The sequence below is a fragment of the Gymnodraco acuticeps genome, unplaced genomic scaffold, assembly GCF_902827175.1.
Source record: "Gymnodraco acuticeps unplaced genomic scaffold, fGymAcu1.1, whole genome shotgun sequence".
In the NCBI taxonomy this organism is placed as follows: Eukaryota; Metazoa; Chordata; class Actinopteri; order Perciformes; family Bathydraconidae; genus Gymnodraco; species Gymnodraco acuticeps.
In genome coordinates, this window is record NW_022991869.1 from 16346 (window position 1) to 34426 (window position 18081).

Consider the following 18081-nt stretch of genomic DNA (forward strand, 5'->3'; position numbering starts at 1 on the left):
GGCGTCTGTCCACATGTCAGAGCCTCCAGAGTGATAATTGTCCCCAGGCTTTGTAGTCATCTCCAGCAGGTGTGCGCCGGCTGTGCGCTGCGGTTGGAGTGCGTCGGGCCCGGTGTGTTCCATTCACAATCTTCAGGAGGCGGACCAGGAGATGGCAGCCAATCACGTCAGGGCAACCGCACAGCTCATTTACATACAACACAGATTAACACAATAAAGACGACCAGGAAGGCGACAGTCGTAACAGTGATGTCCCAGCTAGAGTGTAGGACAGCTTGACATTTGCCTTCATATTTTAAAAAAAAACTGCCATAATTCCCAAACCCTACATTCCTGTGACACAATTTTTCATGACAAACTTAGGAAAACATCTCGTAGCTTGAAAACTGACAAATAATTAAGCAAAAAATAATTAAACAAAATGCCTCTTGAGGGCATGAAGTGACAACAACTTTCAACATGTCTCCATTAAAGCCCATTGTAATTTCAGGCTGATATTGATTCTTGCTTTGAAATCTGTTACGGTTCTTCCACAAAACGTTCACATGTAAGAGGTTCATCTCTCATTCAGAACAATGGAAACCTGTGATCTCTGGACACCTCGTTAGCTCAAATATAAACACCTGTGTCATGGAACACGATGATGTCATAACTCCAACTGACATGCTCAGAAAAGCAGACTTCAGATAATGGTTAATGGTCCTGCCCTCAACAGCTCTACGTCAATTATGGGGTGTCATCATATGCCGTTTCCATGGGAAATAAAAGACGATGTCGCTATACATTAACTCCTATGAAAATGTTCAAAAAGTGCTCAAACTTCACATGTGTGCTAACAGTCCAGCCGTGAAGACATCTACGGGACAGTTTTGAGATTTCTTCAAATGCCGTTGCCATGGCAACACAATGCTCGCCATGAAACACGTTTTTCTCATAACTTCAGTGAAAATGCTCCAAATGGCCCAAAACTTCACAGGTTTGGTAACGATGCAGCCATCAACGCATCTAAGCGTATTATGGGGTGTCATCAAATGCCGTTGCCATGGCGACATACCACTCGCCATGAAACACGATGTCGATGTAAGTCCAATGGACACGGTGAAATCGTCCCCCAATCTTCACTTGCATACCACCAGTCCATGCCTCGACAGCTCTACGCCAAATCTGAGATCTCACCACATGCCGTTTCTATGGAAACGCATCCCTCCCCATAAAACATGATGTCGCTATAACTCCTATGAAAATGTTCAAAAAGTGCTCAAACTTCACATGTGTGCTAACGGGACATACCATTGCCATGGCAACACAATGCCCGCCATGAAACACGGTTTTCTCATAACTTCAGTGAAAATGCTCCAAATGGCCCAAAACTTCACAGGTTTGGTAACGATCATGTAGCCATCAACGCATCTAAGCGTATTATGGGATGTCATCATATGCCGTTGGCATGGCGACAGATCATTCACCATCAAGTTAGTTCAAAAGTTTGCAGTTCAAATATTCTGCTGCTTTTCCAAGCCTTTTTACTTTGTTTTCTTCTCTCATCACACATTCAAGCCCCCAGTGTTCAATCTAAATTCTTCACTTTCTTCTTACACATTACATTTCAGCATAGCAGTTTAGCATCAGATGTTCAGCATAAAGCATTCTCACTAGCAATTTCTTCAGGAATTGCATTCTCTAGCTTATTTATTCTGACCCCCTCAGAAAATAACTGGCCCCAGCCTGGCTCTCCCAGTCACATTGGTCTAGAACCGCCACTGTCCCGAGCTGCGTCTCACTTCTTAAAAACGTCCCTCCCACCAGGGAAGCATGGAGAGACGCAAGGAAACCACAATAAGGGAGAAGAAGCAGGGAAATTCGTTTTAAGAGCAATGGGACGTGCTTTCCTCGGAGCGTCACGTGAAGCGACGTCCGTTTGTGATGAAAAAACACAGGACACAGAGGAACGGCGAGACAGCAGTGTTTGGAACAAAGCGGTATAAAACATGGTTTTAACTGGCGCTAACGGTCGGGAGTGCCCAGCAGCTGCTCTTCTGAGAGGAACTGCTCTGACAGCTCTCTCTACTGGGAAACAGCTAAAAGTCCTTCCATTGGTAAACAACGCTACACAATTTCCCCCAGTCTGAGAGTAAAAGCTTTCTCGAAGGTTCGTTTTGCTTTCTCACAACGTTACAATGTTAACTTTAACCTTAAGTTTGCTAGGAGGCTATTGTTACTTCCCTTAACAAGAGCTAGCTGTCTTAGCTAACAACAGTTAGCAGCTAACGTTTTCTGCAGTTTGTTTCCCCTGAAAAACGTGATGTAGTTATTTAAGGGTGAGTTCACTTAACTATCGTCATCTTACAAGTTGAGAGAGTTCATTTTTGTTTAAAATTGTCCATGTAATGAACGTTAGAGGTTTGGTGTTGAACATGAAGTTAGCTAACGTTAGCTCACTCTACCAAAGGTTGGCATGTTAAGCTGTGCTTTCTGTGGCAGCTAGCTTAATACAAAGAGGGGTTTGATGCTGGTGTAAACTTATTTTTACGAATGTGTGTTAATCTACCTATTGTTGAAGAGATGCAAAACATACTGTACATGAGTTGGGTCCAACATATACTTTGGGTAATGTTACTTTGCTGCTAAAAAATGAAACGTACAGTATGTACACACTGCTCTGGTATTAATTATCTTGTAAAATGTAAGTCTCCCTTTCTTGTCATCGTTCAGGCTTTGCATTTGAACTTCTATGACTGGTTGTGGACTTGAAGGGAACGACTTCCTGGCCTTCCTGAAATCCAGGAAAATTGTGAGATTCTAATCCATTTCAATGCCAAAAGCAAGTTATTGTTTTGAACTTTTTAAATATGGTTTATCGGGGCATTTCTGCTTTATTGGACAGAAGTATAGATCTACTGGAAAACAGTGGAGAGTGAGGAGATTTGCAGCAAAAGGCCCTGCCGGATGGTTTCTGCTCCGTGTGGAACGTGTTCTATCAGGTAAAGCACTTTGGTACCCAGGTATTTACGGTATTGAGTTTGAATGAAGCCTTTGGAATGTCATTTCCAACAGCACATTGTAAAGACTTTGCTTCTGGCCATTAGATTTATGATTCGAAAATTATAAAAGTAGGGTAGACATGTGGAGATTATCGGACTGAACAAAACGTGCATTTATCAAACAGGTTCGTTTTCCACACACCTTATTTTGAGCTAAAATCCTATGGAGAAATCCCATTGCTTTTTTGTCGAGGGAACCCGTAAATATGTCATCCCTGCACCGCTGTATTAAACCCTCCAACCGGAAGTTATCAAACCCTCCAACAGGAAGTTATCATCCCTCCAAAAGGAAGTTATTAAACCCTCCAACAGGAAGTTATTAAACCCTCCAACAGGAAGTTATCAAACCCTCCAACAGGAAGTTATTGAAACCTCCAAAAGGAAGTTATTAAACCCTCCAACAGGAAGTTATTAAACCCTCCAACAGGAAGTTATCAAACCCTCCAACAGGAAGTTATCAAACCCTCCAACAGGAAGTTATCAAACCCTCCAACAGGAAGTTATTGAAACCTCCAAAAGGAAGTTATTAAACCCTCCAACAGGAAGTTATTAAACCCTCCAACAGGAAGTTATTAAACCCTCCAACAGGAAGTTATCAAACCCTCCAACAGGAAGTTATTGAAACCTCCAAAAGGAAGTTATTAAACCCTCCAACAGGAAGTTATTAAACCCTCCAACAGGAAGTTATTAAACCCTCCAACAGGAAGTTATCAAACCCTCCAACAGGAAGTTATCAAACCCTCCAACAGGAAGTTATTGAAACCTCCAAAAGGAAGTTATTAAATAATAATAACCAAAAGCATAATAATATATTGTAGTTGTTTGCATCTTTATAACATGTAAAATTATAATATTAAAGATAGGTTAATATTACATTTATTCCTTTAAACCAGATGTATTTATTATAATTTGTGTATTTATGTTTTAGGACCCTCGAAATGAGAGGCTCCATCTCAAGGGGCTACCCTTCAATACATTCTCAGATCTAAAGTGAGGGAACATTTACACTGCAGGGTCAGACACACTGTTGGAGATCAACATTATGTTCTGCTCATTTTAATGACTCTGCAATCAGTCTAATCATGTTCTTCTTCAGTGATTACATGGAGATTTAGAGATTTTCTGAAATCTAACTTGAAGAGGTAACATTTAAAGTAACATGGAAATACTCAAGTAAAGTACAAGTACCTCTAAACTGAACTTCAGTATTCAGTATAAATGTTTTAGAGGCTTTGAAACGAGGAGATAAAGAAGGCCAGAAACATTTGAGACAAAATGACATTTATTTATTGTTAATGAATGATTTCTCCATCTGTCAGTAAATGTTAATCAATACACATCAGTATCAGGTATAATGTTTTAAAACTCAAAGAATATTAAACTAATAGTAAAAATGTTAAACTAAGCAGGAAGCTGATAACCCGTTAAAACAACAACAGAGTAAACCGATTACAATGGAAATAAATTCAAACTTTATGTGAAAAATACAAGATTTAAAAGTTATTCTTTTTCCCTTCAGCTGTTGATCTTCTTTAATCTCCTTATTCTCATATCGGTTGTTCTGATTAAAATAAACGTTCCATTAGTCTGAGTTATTGTTTAACGTTTAGAAACGTCTCTATCATCCAGCAGGAGCCACGTATCATTTCAGGACACTCAGCAATACAATCAACATTAACAAAAGTCACGTAGAGTTACAAATCTCAAAGAAAATAACATGAAGAGCAGAAAAAACATTTAGCAATAATCTGATATTTGTAAATGATCATAATAGAAAATAAACTTTTAATAAACTTGCAGGTTTAATCTTTTACATTGGTGGTAATGGTGTCAGGACGTTAATGATTTCTGCTCAAAACAATCACACTTTCACATTTCATCACATGGTACATTTGACTTCCTGTCCAACAGAACATGCAGATTGCTCCTGCAGGAAGATGTTTGAGCAGGAGAACAATAAAGCTTTATAACTCATTGATTAACACTAGAGCTCTAAGTGCGGGTCTATTTGGACTTCATGTGTTGTATCAGTGACGGAAGAAGTATTCAGATTCTTTACATTGGTTAACGTTATGATACCACATTGTTTAGATACTGTTACAAGTAGAAGCCCTGCATTCAAAACGTCACATAGGTCAAAGTATGTAAAGTATAATCAAAATGAAGCTATAGTAATAAATGTAAAGGTACCCGATGCAGAAGAGTAAAGAGTAGAGTCGTGAAGGAAGGAGTCCAACATTTCACTTTGAACTGCATTCCACCTCAGCGCTGGGTGGACCGGGTTCTCTCATATTCCTAAAGAACCGCTGATCCAAACCGCCTCACACGGGGCAGCAGCTCCCCCTGGTCCATAGCAACACACATGCCAAACAGGAAGTAGATGGGTCCCAGGGCTGGTGAGATCCTCTCAGATATGAAAACACAGACGTCTTCCAGTTCGTTGATAGATCTCCTCTTGGTCTTGCTGGCATCTGTTTGGTCTTGGTTTGGTTTTGATCCAAAGGATTTGTGATCCCTTTGGACTCTGGAGGAGCTTCTCTCGGCTCTCCTTCAGCATTTCTTCAAGACCAACCATCTTGCTTTGAAAAATGTAATCCTTAATGTTTTAAAAAACAGTTAAACAATAACTTTGTAAGAACAGAAAATAAAAATAAATGACCCATGAACATTTGTGTCATGGTAACTTGGTTGTGTTGGCCATCAAGGACTCTTGATCAGTATCACTCACCATCCTGTCTTGTTTGATTGTGTATTTACACGTCTCTTCTTTGAAATCATGTTCAGCTCTTGTCTTGGTCTTAGTTGGAGCTGGTCTTGATGCCCTCAGTTAAATATTCTTCACTATCAAGCAGGTTTTCTTCTCTGCCTACTTTACCCATGAGCTCTGCTTGTCCTCTCACCTCTATCAGGTACTGGACTCGTTGCTTCCAGCCTGGCTTGGCCTCAGATTTCTCTCCCTCAATCAGCAGGTCAATGTGCTCTGGAGTGGAGAGAGGATTTGGCTTCGGTGCAATCTCTCCTTGTCTGTTCAGACACTCAGCAGCCTCTGCATTCATTTAACCACTTTAGTCTTGTATGAGCCATTTTATGTGTGTGTGGAAAGACAGTTTTGTATTTAAAATGCAATATCATTTTTGAACACTTGGTGGCGGTGATTAGCTTCAGACGCCTCAGACACCAGAACTACAGACCCGGCAGAAACACCCATGTTGGGGAAATATTTTCCAAGGCCCAGAACTTTGACCCAGTTTATCAGTTTGCCCTCGCTGAGCACAACCTTGGGTGCTCTCAGTGTTTTGTCTTCATATTCCTGCCTGTTGGCGTCAGCTGATAGAGTTGTTATGATTTTATCTTGTTATGCACAAAGTTGATTATTCTCTCTGAACTAGCTAAATACATGGAGAGATCTTCAGAATTGGTTTGGCAGCAGCTGTTTCACCTCGTGGCACACGACATGTCTTGTGAATTCTCCGGCCGAAGCTCCAAATAAACCATCAGTTGTTTGTCATCAAAGTTCCTGCTCTCCTCGTGTCTCTCTGAGCCTCGTCTCCATTGCTTCAGAAGTTTCTATCACAACCCATACAACTCATTCATCACCACAACATTGGTATTGTGAAACTCTTAATGAACCTCAACTAAACTGCATCTGCCGACTGGAGAATCATTGTGTTTGTGTCTGCGTACGATTACCCAAACCTGAGTTATAATGGCAAACGGAAATAGGACATGGGAACACATTAATTTGCCATTACAAGTCTGAAGACGCTGATATTCAGCCTTCAGTTGGTCGCTCGATTTCTGAACAGTTCCCTTAGCCTTTAAAGCCTTCAAGTACTTTTCTTTTCAATCCAATGATTGTTTTTCTCTAAACTCCCTAAACTCCCATCTATACTTCTGGTTAACATTTTGGTGTGTGATTTTACCACAGAGATTGCACATCTGCCAATGATGCAGATAAACAATATTGTAGTGCAATGGGATCAAATAGACACTGTCCACTAAAATGTCATTGGAGTCCTGACAGTTGTTGATTTAAATTCCAGAACCAGATATATCTTCTCGAACAGGCCTTGTGACAACGACTTCAAATCTTATAATTCTCATTTTCGCCGATCTCCGCTTCATGCAGTTTAAGTTGTGTTTATTTTATCTCCTCAAGCTTGGCTAACCGTACTCTCAGTTGTGTTCTGGAGCTGCTTACTTTCTCTGAGATCTTTTGGTTGTTAACTTATGTAAAGCAACAAAGAACCTCTCCATCTGACCAGAGCCTCCATTTTCCTCATCCCTACCAGAGTAACCCGCAGCCGATGATTGGTTCTGTGCAAACAATGCAGAATGATTGAATTTAAAGTAAACTGGCAGCCCAGATTCCGTTTGGGAACATGGGAGTTTTAAAGCTCTGATCGCATCTAGAACTGGTGGGCGGTGGTCGTCTGCGAATGTCACCAGAACCTGGATTTTATCTGTAATACTGCTGTGAAGTATTTTGTACAGAGAATAAAACAGCGATGTATTACTTTGATCCATCTGAGCTAAATCATTTGGAACTACAAAACACACAGCGTCAATTTCACTGACGCTACGCTCTAAAGAGAAGAGATTCCTTAGCGGTTCTGTGATCTCCTCCTCGCTTTTTGTGCGTTTATCTCCAAAGCCAGGATAATCCACAACGGTCAGAGAGAAAGGGGTTTTAAAGCCCTCTTGGTGGTTGATTTTGTACACAGTGACTTCAGAGGTCTGGCTCTCAGCTTGAGATCTCGACTGATCCTCGTCAACTAACTTGAATCTGAAATCGTCCTCCCACTCTACACCAACAATGTAGTTGATGAGTCCATTGATCAGAGTGGAATTTCCAGATCCAGTTGTTCCAAGAAGCAATATTTTACAATTTTGCTTCATGCTTTCCTTGCCAAAGTTGTACCTCCGGCATCCTTCAACGTCCATGTCTTCTTCTGTCAGAGGCAGTTTGTAAACTGAGGGAGATTCAGAGTTGATCCTCTTGCTTTTACTTTTGAGGGATTCTGTGAGATGTGCACGTTTAGTTGTGCGGACATTAACAGCGATGCTTTCTTTGCTTCTTCCAGCTGCACCACAATCACACCTGACCCTGACAGCGTATTCTGTCTCTGGCTGAAGTCCTGAAATGATCGCCTTCTCAGCTCCCGCCATCATTTGCTCCCAGTGGAGATCTTCCTCTTTCCCCTGTTGGTCTGGTTTGGCGTACTCCACGATGTAGCTCAAATCGTGGACATCTTGTCCGAGCTCAGCAGGTTTCTCCCAGCTGACTGATATCTCACCTGAGGTAGATTCAACGTGGAGTTCTCCAGGAGGGCTGCAGGGTAAGGTTTGAATGGATCCACTGACTTCATTGGCTGGCCCAGCACCTACTGGTGTCTCTGCCCTGCATCTGAACCTGTACTCTGTGTTAGGACTCAGGCCGCTCACTGTGACTTCTTCAGCTCTGGATGCTGTCTCTTGTTTCCAGCCGTCCTCTCCTCTGACACAGTACTCAACAGAGTAGGAGATGATGTCCTCTGCTCCAAATCTGGGTGGAGAAATCTTCAGCGTCACACTGTTGTGGTTTATATCACTTCCTGTTACTGCTGCAGGCTTTGAAGGCGGCTCAAAGTTCTCATTGACAGAAAGGCCGTCTGTGTAAAGGTAGATGCTGGCACCTTTCTGTGTCTCGTTTGTTAAACCCACCGTCAGAAATGTGATGTTCTTGTTCTCCTTGTTGGCCTCTGCAAAATCACTGAAGAGCTTTGCTTTATGCCGCATTGCTCCCATCTCTCTTCTTGACTTGTACCATTGATCTGGAGGGTGTGGATCTTGGGCATCGTCTGGTTTGGGTGTTTGTTTCAGGTAGTTTGATAAAGTTGAGAGGTACGGTTCATCTCTTCCCAGCGAGGTGAAGACGAAACACACAGCCTGCTCTGCTTTGAAGCTTTCTTTGTACAGGTCTATTTGAGATGAGATGATCTTGGTGTTTGTCATCATGTCGGTCAGAGACATCACGGTGTAGATTTCTCTCTCCTTACAGTCCATCCACTCGTTCAGGTCCTTGCTGTTGAAAGGCGAAGAACATGTCTTCCTCAGTTCCTCTGCGAGCACAGCTTCTTCTTCTCCTCCTCCTCGGATTGATGGAAGTTTCTTTGCCAGGGTTTGTTGGAATTCCAGTTTGAACTGAGAGCACCTCTGTTTAAAGGTTTTGAGTTTGTTTCCAATCTGTGGGAACTGCTGTGCAGTTTTGGTTCTCAGTGCATCGTTGAACCTCATTTCCAGGTCACTGAAGTCCTCCAGGACACTCTGACATTCTTCAGCTAATCCTATACTTATCTGACGGACAAGTTTAGCGGCAGTAGAATCTAAACATGTCAGAGGCAACAGCCAGACCTTCACTGGTACTGCGTTTTCCCCGTTGGCTCCCAGCAGCTTTGGCAGACTTTGGTACACCTCTACTGCCTCCTGAAAGGATGTCGGAGGTTTCTGAATGAAAAAGTCTCCAAAGAATCTGCAGGACAGTTTCTTATCATTTACTTTGTCCTCGGCTTCTATTTTCAGCGAGCCTTCGCCCTCTATTGACAGGGAGGGAATGTTCTTGATCTTAATTTTCAAGTTGCCCTGAATGTCTCGATGGTTCTCGTTGACAGACACCTCACGGTCAAAGACTAAGAAGGCTTTTGCCCCATAAAGGATACCTGTGACTACATGTGTTGCTATTCCTTGATCAAAGACATATGGATGCTTAACTTTGCCTCTCCCAAGATGATTCATGGACAGTTCTTGGACCTTTGTGGTAGTTTTGTAATTCAGTGTTACTCTGGCATGATCTTTGGAAGTTTTAGTATCGTTCAGGTATTTGGCTGATCCTTCAACCTTTACCAGTCCACACAAGAAACTTGCCTTCAGTGATGCTTCAACATTTAGTGCTGAAGATTTGTCCTCAATTGATTCAGATGCAACTAAATCAAACTCATTGTAGCTCTGTGGTCTTTCTTCAATATTCTTTTTAAGATCCTCACGGTCCCACAAAGTCATTCCTGCAAAAGAAGAAATAAGCAAAAATCAAGCTAGAAACAGATTAGATGTTAATACACACTAACTTTTGGGGAAAGACATAACAACAACAAAAAGTAGAATGCATTCCTGTCAGCAGGAAACACCTGGATATGTTCTTCTACAGGTTGTTAAAATTAAGAGGGCTTCTTAATCTGGAGCCGTGAACCCCCAACTGCTGCGTGGCACCAGCACCGATAGGCTGCCTCTCTGCTCTGGACCTTTCCAAAATAGATGTGTTCAACTGTGTCTATTCGTACTCTGTCTTTTGTTTAAAAAAATGCATGTTCATGTGCACCTATATACTTGGACTGTGTGTGTGTCAACTGAAATGTATTAAAATGTCGTCTTCTTCATTTTTGGAGTGTGAGTGAAAGAGAAGAGCAAGACTTTTGTGTTATATTTTCAGTTTATTTTTGTGTAATGGGTGTTAATTTAATATAGTTTATTGGTGGTAGTTTGATTTGCTTTACTTTTCGTGCTTTTTGGTGGTGTTTGTGGGGTGTTTAGTCGGCTTCTTCTCCTGCCTGTGTCTCGCCGGCCAGCGTCTGACGCCATGGTAAATGGGGAGTTTGACAAACTCACGCGGAAGCACGGCATTCAAATCTCAGCCGGCTTCCCATGCACTGTGGAGGAGATCGGGCTGGCTGTGGGAGAGAAGGTTGGGCACAGCAGCATTAAGTCCCTGGCGCGGATGAACAGCGCAGTGGTGATCTTTCTGGATCAGAAGGTGAACCGCGTCATCGAGACGGGCATCACGGTGAGAGAAATGTTTGTACAGGTACAGGTACAGCCGCTGATGCTACCCGCAACCAAAGTGGTACTTTCCAATGTCCCTCCCTTCATAACTGATGAGTTCCTCAGTAGAGAACTGTCCAGACACGGGAAACTTGTTTCTCCAGTGAAAACTATGCTGTCTGGATGTAAGTCTCAGTTAGTGAAACACGTAGTGTCTCACCGCAGACAAGTGTATATGATACTGAACAATCGGAATGCGGAGCTTAACCTCAGTTTTTACGTTAAAGTAGATGATTATTTCGCAACATCATCAGTTATGAAGTATTTTGGTTGCGGGGAGGAGGGGCACACCGTGAATGCCTGTCTGAGGCGCGGGGATCCGGCTCCGCCTGGTCCGGATGACCCGCAGGCTGGGCCGTCCGCCGCTGCTGCGCCAGGACCACCCGCGGCTGCGCCGGGACCACCGGCTGTGCAAGGGCCGTCCATTGCGCTGAAACCGCCCGTGGCTGTGCCGAGGCGGACTGCCGCGCCAGCGGCCGAGGTGCCGGTTGTAATGGAGCAGCAGGTGGCTGCTGCTGAGGGAGGGGTGTCTCCCACGGTGGCGGCCGCTGGCGCGGCCAATGCGGTGGTAACTGTTGAGGGGTCCCCCTCCGGAGGCGGCCGCTGCTGCTGACAGCAACGCTGCTCCTGAGCAGTCGGCGGTGGCGCGCGATGTGATATCTCGGACGCGGAGTGGGTGAGGGTGCGCTACACAGTGTGGTTCTGCTGCTGTACCCGGCTTGTGGTGTGGTGGTGTTGCACAGGGTGTGGGTGATTGTGTCCAGGAAAATGAGGTGGTGGTTTTGTGTGAAGATGGGAGAAAAAAGGTTAAAAAACAAATACAAATTGTGAAAAAAAACCTGAAATATTCAATGAACCACAAGGTTATTTGGCAAAAGAAAATGTAGAGACAGGTGAAGTCAGTAAAACACAGGAGGAGGATAGTGAAACACACATGGAAAAAACAGGAGAGGAGAAGAACACATGGGGTGAGCAGGTGGAGGTTGCTGAGATGGAGGAAGAGGAGGTGGCAGCAGAAATGATAAATAAAAAAAAGACTGCTACTAAACGCAGGAGAAATAAAAAAGATTTATCAACCGTTGCAAAAAGCAGTAAAGTAGAGAGTGAGGTAAAGGAAGCAGAGAATGTCAGGGTCAGCTGTGCTGAGGTGAATTTTCCCCCGGAGACGGAGCGGGAGAGACGGAGAGACGGAGCGGGAGAGACGGAGAGACGGAGCGGAGAGACGGAGCGGAGAGACGGTGCCCCCCTCCTGCTGCAGCCTGCTTTCCACCTGTCTGGTGTCTGCGATCTGCGGAGGCCTGCTCCCACTTGTAGAGTACGGCTGTGCTGAGGATTTTACCCCGGAGACGTCGCGGAGAGACGGAGTGGCTGGAGCCTGCTTCCACCGGGCAAGTGCTGCTGTGCGGAGGAGGATTTTACCACGGCTGGGACCTGCTTTCCACCTGTCTTGGTTCTGCTGTTGCAGAGGCCTGCTCCGGGGATACCACGGAGAGACCAGAGCGCTTCCACGCTGCTGCTTTCACCGGTCCTTTGCTGCTGTCCTAAGGAGGATTTTGCTCCGGGAACATCGCGGATACTGTGTGCTGGTCTGGGAAAATGGCCCATATCGTGATTCTGCTGTGCCTGTTAACTGTTTTGGACTATGAGAAGATCTCTAGTCATCTTGAGAAGTCTACTGGATTCAGGTACACTCAAAGAAATAACTCATTGGATTAACTCAATTTTATTGTTGGCAGGTTTTCCATCCAATAAATATATGTGGCACAAACTCAAACTAATGGCATCCATGCAGTATAATGTAAATGAGTTAGTCCAACTCAAATTTTTCAAATAGAGTTTAAGTAAAATGATAACATTACCTTTATGAATTTAGATAATGCTAGTCCACCTAAATCCTATTTAATTAATTGAAAATGAAATAATGAGGTTAAATATAATTTAATAAAAATGTGTTACACATGATAGAAAACATGGTTTAGTTTTTTTTATTTTTAAATTCACATTATTCAAAACAATCCTCCATTCAATAGTGTTTTAAAATGAATGAATTCACACTGAAAGATGAAAAACATTTCTGAAAGATAATACCATTTTTAAAATGGCAGAGAAATGGAACTCCTATAATTAACTTACAAATCTCCCTTTGCCAAATACAATGAATACAATATAACAGGGGTATGCACTGCTCTTCTAACAGGACAATAACACATAACATGAAGAGTGCACTGCAAACACCAACATATGGAAATAGTGTTACAGTGTGTTGAAACAAACAAATACAGAAAAGCACAAATGATTGATATAACGGCTCAATCTGCTCTGATTAGGAAACTCGTGAATAAAATGACAACAATGAACTCATGAGTCACTTCTTTTTCACATTTCAATCGAACAACTTGATCTTCAGACTTTCGATTTTACCATTCAGCTTGTGCCCATCCAGATTCATCACTACCTTCTGCATGAACTCGAAGGTGTGTTTGAGGTTGTCCGGAAAGCTCAAATCCAGGGCATAAATAAGTCCCAATAGCATGACAAACCCCACAATCACGCTGCCCAAGTTGTCCATGACTATATTGCCTTCGATGACAATTCCCACGTCCTCTTGCTGCCCATCCACATCTCTTTGAAGTGTGTATATGCCCATGACTGTGTTTGCCATGTCCCTCTTGGCATCTTCAGAGGCAGTGGCCTGAACAAAGACACAAGCATACAACACATGTGTTAACTAAAACCTGAATTACTACATTTTATAGAAGCAGATTTACTTATGTGGCTCTCCTCATTGATCAAAACAGTTTTAGACTAACCCTCTGGTATCACTCAAATGTACTACCCAATCTGGCCACTCAGGATAAAAATGTCCACTTTCAAAAACTTGAATGATAAAATGATATGATAACAATATTATATTTAAATATTTTTCCCCCACACTTTTTGGGAAGTGTGGGAACATTTTTTAAATGGACAATTAGGGTAATTTGTACACAGTGTATTCGAGACCGATTAGAAAAATTGAAATTCCAAAAAGTATCTAGAAAAAACACAAAATCATTATAGCCAAATCTGATGTGAAAAATTACCAATTTGGACAAAAATGTCCTGAGTGATACCAGAGAAGGTTAGGACCTCCAACACAGAACTAAATTAAGCTTGTAAGAAAATGTTTACATAAATAAATTATAAAGATATATTCCTGTATGTTCTGTTTGATTATCAACTTTATCTTATTTATTAATTCAGGTATTAAGTTATTTGTTTACATCCCTACTTAATCATGTAATTTGTTGTTATTCCTGTAGTTAATTATGCATTTACCTACTTATTTTGATATGTATTTGATTATTTATTATTTAATAATTTATTTCCTTGATTTATGTGATTATGTAATTATTCCTTTAACAATTTAGTAATTGCTGCATTCACATACCTTTTTAAACATGAATCTATTGATTAATATATTTCTGTATTTCAGCATTTATTTATTATTTTATTTATGTATTTATTCAATTATTTATAAGTTCTTACATATGTATTCATGTCCATATTTATTTATTCATTTATAGATGTATTTATATATAAATGTAAATATTTATTTCAGCATTCATTTATTATTTGTATTTATTTCCAGATATATTCATGTTTTAATTCACATTTGTATTTATCAATTGTATTCCTATGTTAATTTATAGATGTATTTATATCTGTATAAATGTATTAATTCACTTTTTTCTATATTTATTTTAACACTTGCCCGATGAAATTACTTCTGTATCTATTTATTATTATTTTTTTTATTTCTGTATTTATTCATTCTTACATATATTCATTCCTATATTAATGTATACATTTATTTATTTCTGCATGTATTTATGATATGTGATAAGATATTTAGATGTAAGCAGGGATAGGGTTGTGTGCCATAGAATTTTCTTATTATAAATGTAAGTAATGGTGGTTATAATTGTGGGTAACACTGTTAACCACTACATTGAAAACATATTGTGATAAACATACCTGATAGTCCTTAAAAAAAGAGTCTGGATCCTCGTTGAGGTAGATCGCGATGCTTCGCAGGATGCACCCCCTCTTGATGTGGATGTTTTCAAACTAAAGCAGGGGCGATAAATCAAAGACAATTAAGCACAATGCATGTGCAACAGAGCAGGTCTACAAAGTAGAGGGCTGTATCTGTCGTGTGTGTCCCTAAGCAGGACTCCTTACCCCTACATTTCCACAATAAGCTATTGCCTTAAAAACACTATAAAAGCAGACAATTTCTTAAATGTGTTCATATGAGCATGGACAAAAACAATACAGTGAAAAATGAGGTTCTCTGCATTTATACTAACCAAATCTGATATTGCAAGGGCTTCCTTGATTTTGTGCCCCTTCACTCCTCCTTTGATCTTGAAGATCTTCAAGAGCTTGTCTGAGAAGTGGTCCAGCTGCCACATGAACTTTGATTGAAGTGGTGATGTTGTGATCCTCAAAAACTCCGCATTCACCTTAAAAATATTATTAACAAGCACAATACAACCAATTGTTACTTGTTTATTAGAATCACAACCATGCAAGGATGTAGACATGAATCACAAAGGATAATAATAAAAGACTGTCAACAAATACAAATATTTACTTACTTCACTCTGCTGAAACAGAGCAGGCCATCTGCATTTGAAGTCCCCTATCAAAGGCCTTTGCTCCACAATCTCAAGGCGTCTGGGAGAAGGTTTTTTCCATTTTTGCTTTTATCACCACTTCATTGTCACGCTTTTTCAGTTCTGACAATAAGGCAATTCTCTCGTTCTCCAAGCTTTCTGTGGTTTCGCCTTTTGGGTGCAGAGGAATGTAGTTTATTTCAGCTTTTCTTGTTTTTTTTATGTTTGCTGCAGCTTTGCCTTGGCCTGTTTTCTTGTGCTTTAAGGAGTTCACAAGGATTTCAGGATGTCCAAGACGGCCAAGCTTTGTACGATAGTTTTGCATTTTGTACTTAAGAGACTGTTTCCACCCCCCAAATCCTATCTTGGATCCTAGCTGCCCCAAACAAGGGTGGGCCCTCGTCAACGCTGCAGCTACCTCTTCACACTGATAGTCTTTTGGATATTTTGTGAATTTGATCATTTCTTGGGCTAGGCCATCAAGAATGACTCCTTTCAGCTTTAGGCCAGGCTGGAAGTATGTACCAGTTGTCTCAAACTCTGCATTCTGTAGATGAAGCTCAAATTCAGCCTCGTAGGTGAGCTTAGGAACCACAAAAACTGTGGGCCAGGATAACAATTGTGAGGCCTGAGCTTCAGGGGATGGATGCGGGGTTGACGTATACACCATATCATCACTGCAGCATGAGGCTATTGATGATGCAGGGATTAGAGACTCTGAGCTTCCAGTAATTGAGGTCTTATCAAATGAGTCAACTGTGTACTAAGTGATGGAGGGCTCAATATTTGACAATATAGGAGAGTAAATTACTTTCAGTGTGCTTTTATCCTGAATTTCAGACACTGATGTAAGATTCATGAACTCGTTAAAGTCAACATCCATGTATTGCAGACGGAAGTCCTCTTTCAATTGAAGAGATGTCTTGACAAATGTGTGCAGTTCTTCAACTGTTGCTGGGATTCCCGAATCCAGGGTCAGTTTTCTAGAGTCAGACTGGTCGGCAAAGATGATGCGCAGAAGCGCCCGACCTGCCGTTATGGAACACCTTTTAATCTAGAGCAGAAACAAGGTGAAAGAATAACAAGAAAGAAACACATTAGGATTATATCAAAGATGAACATAAAAATGTTTTTACAGTTTAACTGCCCCTTAAATGTGCATGTGTCTGCTGGAAATGTTTTAACAACAAATACCTGCTAGCTAGTTCCAAACTGCAGTGTTTGCCACATGCATAACCTGAAAAAGAGAATAAATAGAATTAGCAATTGACACTGAACAACTGACAATGTCACAGATCAGCTTGTGCAAGTATTGTGAAAGTAGCCGTGTACTTACCATAAATAAGAGGTTTCCCCAAGGTGCTTGTTAATGCTGATCAAACTGCAAAAGACAACAAATATATTTTAGAGGTGTGATTAAAATGCTTATATATTTGAATTTTCACAGAAAACACATAATTGCCTAAGATTGCACAACCCAAAAAACGTTTCTGCACAACTCTGGGTGCCTGCTTGTGAGTGAAGTAACCCATACAAGATTCACATATATATTATCTCATTATTTATATTAAATATTTGGCAGTAAAAAACTAAACTCAACTGAACTCCTACAGAAACGAGTGGCTCCGCCTGTCCTCCTCTGCCTGCCTGCACTAAGGCCAGGAGAGAGATGGACACACCTGCTGAGCTTTATGATAGAAAATGGCAGCCCTTGCATGCAGGCTCTGCCTCCTATACTGTTACCTCATTCACTTGAATTACTCTTTGCATTTTTTGGTTGAATTTAAACTGAATTTCGGTGTACTGTGTTCAATGACAATAACGTTAAATCGAATGTAATATAATCTAATGATCTCCATTATCCAGTATCCAATGCTAACCGTATCTAGCAAGCTAGCTAACAAACCAGTTATTTGGCTAGCTAGCTTGCCTCATGCACTTTAATTACTCTTTGCATTTTTTGGTTGAATTTAAACTGAATTTCGGTGTACTGTGTTCAATGACAATAACATTAAATCGAATGTAATATAATCTAATGATCTCCATTATCCAGTATCCAATGCTAACCGTATCTAGCAAGCTAGCTAACAAACCAGTTATCTGGCTAGCTAGCTTGCCGCGTTACCTCATGCACTTTAATTACTCGTTGCATTTTTTGGTTGAACTTAAACTGAATTTCGGTGTACTGTGTTCAATGACAATAACGTTAAATCTAATGTAATATAATCTAATGATCTCTACTATCCAGTATTCAATGCTAACCATATCTAGCAAGCTAGCTAGCTTGCTGTTTAGACCCAACTAAAAACGGAGCAAAATATAACACGGTGGTTTCAAATATTCTTGTCGATATTATGAAAAGGCATTACTTGGAAACAGGGAACATTCTAAACTACTAGAAAAAACAAATACTTACCAAATAATAGACTTTCCACCGTCAGTTTCCCCAGTCAGTTTCCACAGTCAGTGTTAGACAAAAGGCGGCAAATGACAGAACGGATGTTGCGCATACGCAAAGGGGGTGT

General features: G+C 41.1%; 1 protein-coding gene and 1 long non-coding RNA gene across 2 annotated transcripts; both read right to left on the reverse strand.

Annotated features, from left to right (window-relative positions):
* Window positions 1–4393: 4393 nt before the first annotated feature.
* Window positions 4394–10734, reverse strand: LOC117535458. The gene is made up of 2 exons (XM_034199914.1): window positions 10571–10734; window positions 4394–10081 (listed from the first exon to the last, which is right to left on the reverse strand). The coding sequence occupies exons 1-2, from the start codon at window positions 10695–10697 to the stop codon at window positions 7239–7241; spliced, it is 2970 nt and encodes a 989-aa protein (XP_034055805.1). The 5' UTR covers window positions 10698–10734; the 3' UTR covers window positions 4394–7238.
* Window positions 10735–15624: 4890 nt separating this feature from the next.
* LOC117535457 lies at window positions 15625–17612 on the reverse strand. The gene is made up of 3 exons (XR_004567421.1): window positions 16893–17612; window positions 16751–16793; window positions 15625–16610 (listed from the first exon to the last, which is right to left on the reverse strand). It is a non-coding gene; the product is annotated as an uncharacterized LOC117535457 (long non-coding RNA).
* Between the last annotated feature and the right edge of the window lie 469 nt (window positions 17613–18081).

Excerpts from the sequence above, each read along its gene's own strand:
- LOC117535458 (XM_034199914.1), bottom strand. The coding sequence starts at position 10,697 with ATGCCGTGCTTCCGCGTGAGTTTGTCAAACTCCCCATTTACCATGGCG. Across the intron at positions 10,082-10,570 it reads ACCACCAAAAAGCACGAAAA|GAATGACTTTGTGGGACCGT; the intron begins GTAAAGCAAATC and ends CTTCTTTTGCAG.